The sequence below is a fragment of the Typopeltis vanoorti genome, chromosome 12, assembly GCF_054136105.1.
Source record: "Typopeltis vanoorti isolate ZY-2024b chromosome 12, IOZ_Tvanoo_1.0, whole genome shotgun sequence".
Lineage (NCBI taxonomy): Eukaryota > Metazoa > Arthropoda > Arachnida > Uropygi > Thelyphonidae > Typopeltis > Typopeltis vanoorti.
The window spans coordinates 24,861,198-24,867,197 of NC_143560.1; the positions used below are offsets into that span (position 1 = coordinate 24,861,198).

General features: G+C 33.0%; 1 protein-coding gene across 1 annotated transcript in view; it reads left to right on the forward strand.

Annotated features, from left to right (window-relative positions):
- Positions 1–5,614, forward strand: part of Chsy (Chondroitin sulfate synthase) — a 43,003-nt gene extending 37,389 nt beyond the window's left edge. Inside the window, exon 3 of the mRNA XM_090401478.1 lies at positions 3,476–5,614. Coding sequence (XP_090257604.1) covers positions 3,476–4,945 — 1,470 coding nt within the window. The 3' untranslated portion in view covers positions 4,946–5,614. The remainder of the gene's footprint in view (positions 1–3,475) is intronic.
- The last annotated feature ends 386 nt before the right edge of the window (positions 5,615–6,000 follow it).

Sequence of the window (6,000 nt, forward strand, 5' to 3'; positions counted from 1 at the left end):
CCACCACTCAATCCACCAACTACAGCGAACTGCAACTACACCAATGCCATCTACTGCCCATCACCACAACCACTAGCATAAGTATTTTTAGTTCTCTATGTATTCTATTATAGTATTTGCAACATCAGTGGGAGTTTAAGTTCATGGTTTGTTACTATATCTGTATAGTGGTAAACCACCAGAGTATTTTGTTTTCTGTCTTATTTTTATTAAACTTTATGAATTTTTACTAAAATGTATTAGCAGGAATGCTGTTAATGATGCAATTACTAAATGTTTATTTTACTCAAGTTCTTTAAACTAATGCAATTACTATATTTTAAACTTAAAATAATGTAACCTTTTGGGTACTAAATGAGTGATCATTATGACTGGCTTTAATTATCCAAACATTGATTAGGTAGAAGAGAAATCTCATGATAAGAATGAAGAGAAATTTATTGAATTGTTGTGAGACAACTTCCTCAAGTAGCATGTGAAAGAAGGAACTTGAGGTCAAAGAGCATTGGATTTGTTCAGAAAATTTGTCAGAAGGGGTCTCTGTTAAGAATATGACTATTTTACCACCAGTTGGTGACAGTGATCTTGTTGTGCTTTCTTGAGAAGTATCTAATTATATTATATCCCATTAGAATATGTTACATGCTGAATTACAAAGCTGGAAATTATGATCAGCTAAGGAGAATACTATCTTTGGTCCCATAGTATCAGTTACTGAATGGGGGAAAATGTCAACAATGCATGGGAATCTTTGAAAAAGAGTTTAAATGAGGTGTTATCTGAATGTTTCCCTAATGTTTGAAGAATAAATAGTTTGGGAGTGAAATGTATGTGAACCTTATTAAGCAAGAGATCCACAAGAAGAAGATGATGTTGAAAGAATATCGTGAGAATAAGAGTGAGAGGAGTTATGAAATATATAAAGCTCAGGACAGAAAAGTAACGAGTATCATGCAGAAAGCTAAATCGGAGTATGAAAAGAAATTGGTTATTCAAGCTAAAGGCAGTCCAAAAGAATTTTATTGTTATGCCACAGCAAAAAAAAAAATGAATGTGGAAGAATAACTTTAGTGAATGCAGATGGCACTCTAGTGTCAGAAGTTAATGAGATTGTTCGATTAATGAGTGCTCACTTTGCTAAGATATATCAATCAGGTGTATGTAACATGGTGCACAGTGCTACTTCTACATTGGACGAAGAGTTTTAGAGATGCATGAAAATGAGGTTGAAGAGTTGTTGCATAACCGGGATAAGAATTTGTCAATAGGGACAGATGGAATATCACCACGTTTGCTAAAGAAATGTTGAGCAGAACTGGCTAGGCCTTTAACATGGATGCATAACTAGAGTCTCAACTCAGGAATGATACCAAAGGAATGGAAGGAATGTATGATAATTCCATGTACATGGGTGATGCAAAAACTGTTTCTAACTACCGACCTATCAGTATCTCTAGTGTGGTAGTGAAGATTTTAGAGAAGTTGATAAAAACTCACATATAGAAATGGGTAGGCAAACAAGCTATACTCTGCAAGGAGCAGAATGGGTTTACTAAAGGAAGGTCGTGTTTTAGCAAGTTCCTCATTTTATAATAACAATGTTATGGCTGAGTTGGGTAAAGGGAATGGATATGTTACCGCTAAAGCTCGAAAGCTGTTAATGTGCACATTACCTAGCTAATCTGCAGATTAACTGATTTGCTCCGTTAACGTGCGGAATCAAGAGTTTTCCGCATTTTGCCTAGGTAATGTGCACATTAACGGCATCCGTATCGTTAAAGTTCAAAAGTTTGTATCTTTCATTTCCTTTCCCTACTCCTTCCCCCCCTCTCCCTCCACTTTTAGTTTGGTTTCGCCAGTGTCTTGTTATCGAAAGAAGATGTCCCTGCTGTAGAAATATCTTTACGTCAAACAGCAATAAAACAATCCCTGAGTACTGGGCAGGGTTTCAGAAAATGTGACTGTAAATCTAAATGTACCACAAATAGGTGTGCTTGTCGCAAAAACCAATTGCTATGTAATTCTAAGTGTCACCAATCTTAAATTGCACTAATAAGTAAACATAATTTTATCATATGTTTTGCAAATACATTTCCTTAATTGTAATAATATTTTAAATCGTTTGATTCTTTGTATTATATAGTTTTTTAATTGCTGTTGTTCCAGCAAAGATCTTATTTTCACTTTAACGAGTGCCTAGTAGGTAATGTGCAGATTACCTAGGTAATTTGAGAAATGAAACAATTTTCTGCACGTTAACGGATCACCCTAGTTAATCTGCAGAATACCTAGATAATCTGTAGAATAACTAATTTCTGCACTTTAGCGGTAACAAATACACTGTGATAATGTTGGATTTTCTTAAGGCATTTGATAGGATACCACACGAAAGGTTGTTGCATAAACGAGAATATGGGATTGGAATATAAACTCTTGACTTGGATTGGCAGTTTACAGACAGATATCAGAAAGTTGTATACAGTAGGTGTTTATCAGCCAGATTTAAGGTGACCAGTGATGTATCTCAGGGTTCAGTACTTGGGCCATTGTTGTTTTATCTATACATTAATGACATTAGGAAGGAGATATGCAGTTATTTGCTGATGCGATGCAAAGATAGGCAGGGCAATCAGGGATGCTGCTGATATCCAGCACTTACAAAATTATTTGAATAGGCTGGAAATTTGGGTAAACAAAAACGGCAATCTCATCATGCCAAAGTGCATATAAAGTTATGCACTTTGGCATGATGAGATCTCCAGCAACATATTATATTAGTGGGGTTATTCTACAAGAAACTGATGAAGCTAGCAATCTTGGTGTAAAATAATTGCGATGTTGAAAAGAACCTTGACTTGTAAAGATAAGGAAGTCATTTTGCCTGTTTATAAGGCCTTGATAAGACCACACTTGATTATTGTATGCAGATTTTGTCTCCCAGCTTCTAAAGGTATAAAGAAGCTGTGGAAAGGATGCATAGAAGAATTGCAAAAATTATATCCAGATTATGAGGACAGATTGCAAGCATGTAGATTGCAGACTCCAGTTAATAGGAGAAAGAGAAATGATATGAAACTTTTGAACAGATGTTATAGAATATCGTCTGATGAAATTTTTTTCATTATATGGAAGGTTGTAGAGAGAGAACACAGGATTATCCATGGAAGTTAAATTTGTTCGCAGTCAAGAAAGGGGTAAGAGCTAGGTTTTTCTCTTACAGAGCAGTGACTTAGTAGAATGGTTTGCCTTTAGTGGTAGTGAGTGCATCTGGTGTGAATTAATTTAAGGGAGGATATGACAACTGGGTTGGGGGATTTATAGCCTCCCTCGATGAGTTCTTGACTTCCTGAAGGTTTCTGACAATAATAATAATGAAATTTTATATTGTTTAGAATTAGAAATGTATTTCTGATTTAAATATAATATTCCAACTAAAATATTTCATTGGTTGCTTTTTTCTTTTATTTTATTATAGATGCAGAGTATTTTTTATCATAGCTTCTCTGGAGAAGGAATTTTTACTGGTCGATTGAAAATAAAAGAAGTTCATCGTGCTATTACACTTCATCCAATTAAGCATTCATCCTATATGTATAATTTGCATAATTATTTTCAAAGCCTTCAACTTCAGAATCTTAGATACACTGCCCTTCTTTTGTATCGAGATATATCTGAAATGTCTATTATTTTGCAAGACCACATAACTGATAATAATCAGATAGAATATAATGTATCTTTATTGGGAATAAAGCCAAAATTGAGCAGATACTTTCCACAAAACAGTGAAGAAGTTCTTGTGTGGGACTTTTTTGGTAAGAGTATGTACTCAAAAAATTCTTTAAATCCAAAACATCATATAGAATCCTACCAGCAAATTGCCATCAATGATGTTGTCATGGAAGTAATGGAAATGATAAATAAATTTTCAAAACAGAGAGGACGTATTATTGACTTCAAGGATATTTTGTATGGGTATATGCAGATTAATCCATTATTTGGTGTTGATTACATTTTGGATATGTTACTTACATACAAAAAATACAGAGGGAAAAAAATGACGATTCCTGTAAGAAGGCATGCATATCTCCAGCAGATGTTTGCAAAACCAGAAATTAGAGAACTTTATAATGGGTCACTTAAGACTTCCACTAATTTTTCATCTCAGAAGATAAATTTTATACTTCCATTATCTGGCAGAGTTGAAATATTCAAGAGATTCTTGAATAATTTTGAAGAAGTATGTTTGCAAAGCGAAGAAGTAGTGAGCTTAGCTGTAGTTCTTTTCAGTGGTGATTCGGAAGGTGATAGTTCAACGGAGATTAAAATAATGTTTGAAAATCTGAGGAACATTTATCCTGCATATGATCTTAAACTAGTAGAAGCCAGTGGAACATTTTCACGTGCTCTTGCCTTAGAAATTGGATCTAAATTATTTTCACTAGATTCTCTCTTATTTTTCATTGATGTAGACATAGTGTTTGACCGCTCAGTGTTAGATAGGATACGAAGGAATACAATCCAGGGAAATCAGATATACTTTCCCATTGTATTTAGTATATATGATCCTTCTTTTGTTCCTAGAGATCAAACTTTAAATGTGACCATAAATGAAGAAAAAGGTTATTGGCGACAGTTTGGATATGGAATTGTAAGCTTATATCGTGCTGATCTGGAAACAGTGGGTGGATTAGATGTAAGTATACAAGGTTGGGGCAAAGAAGATGTGGATCTGTTCACTAAGGTGGTACATAGTACTTTATCTATTTTCCGTGCATCTGATCCTGGTCTTATTCATATTTTTCACCCAATTCAGTGTAGTCCACAGCTTGAAAATTCTCAGTATGAAATGTGTTGGGGTAGCAAGTTATCAAGCCTTGCTCCTCAGAATAAACTATCGGAAATAATACTGGCAGCACAAAATAAATATTTGAATTTACAAAGATGAAAGTCATAAACAGTTGTTTGTTTTAGTTATGTTAAACCTTTGAATAAGTTTTAACATAACTTTAGTTTGAGTTAAGTGCGTTAATGGATTTGTCCATATGTGTCTTATTTCTACATAGGCCATAAAATTATTGGACATAGTCCTCATGTGTCATTAAACATTTGATTTTTTTACCAGTGACTTGTATAAGAAATAATTCAATGAAGACTCCACCTATAAAACTTATTTGGAGGAGGGGAAAAAAAACTTTGTTTGTTTCAAGATGAAAGTAGTTTCTATATAGCATATTTTCAACATTATGTTCATTGATCAGTCTGCTGAACATTATTTCATGACAAACTTAGCTCTAACTCCAGAAAAACTGAAATGTAATGGGATTTTCTCACTGTAAAAGAGGAAAGTACATCTTTTTATTAGTTATGTGATGACATTAAACAGTACAGAATTTTCTGAAAAGAGATGTATTTTAAACTTATAAAATTCAATATTAAATATCACCAGCTATATAACTTGCTTATGTGATATCTCTAGTTAAAACCAAATTTGTACAAATGAGAGTGAAGAAAATAAATCTCCAAAGGTTCATAAGGTGGAAAAAATTAAAAATGCCTTATATCTAAATCCCATAAGAAACATTTATTTAATTCTGTCTGGATTTTTGCTGCACCATTATTTATTTAATGCATATAATAATGACTATATAAATTAAAGAATTGAAAAATAAGACAATACAGTTATTTTTTATCCTTTTTTTTTTAATAACATTTTCAGTGGACAAAATTACCTACAGGATTCCTTTTCCCTATTTATATGCATGTTTTTCTCCACTTAACTAGACATTTTATTAAAATTAATACTGTCTCAGTTTTGATTTAAATCAAATAACTTTGTATAGAAATCATGCAAAGTAGTAACTTCACTGTGAGAAGATAAAAATAATTGCCAAGTTATATCAGTCTTCTTTAAATCATACCATTTTTAGATGTATTATTGTTACATCTAAAATTTGCTATTATTTATATACCTGTGCTATTATTATAGTAGTCTTGTAGGTA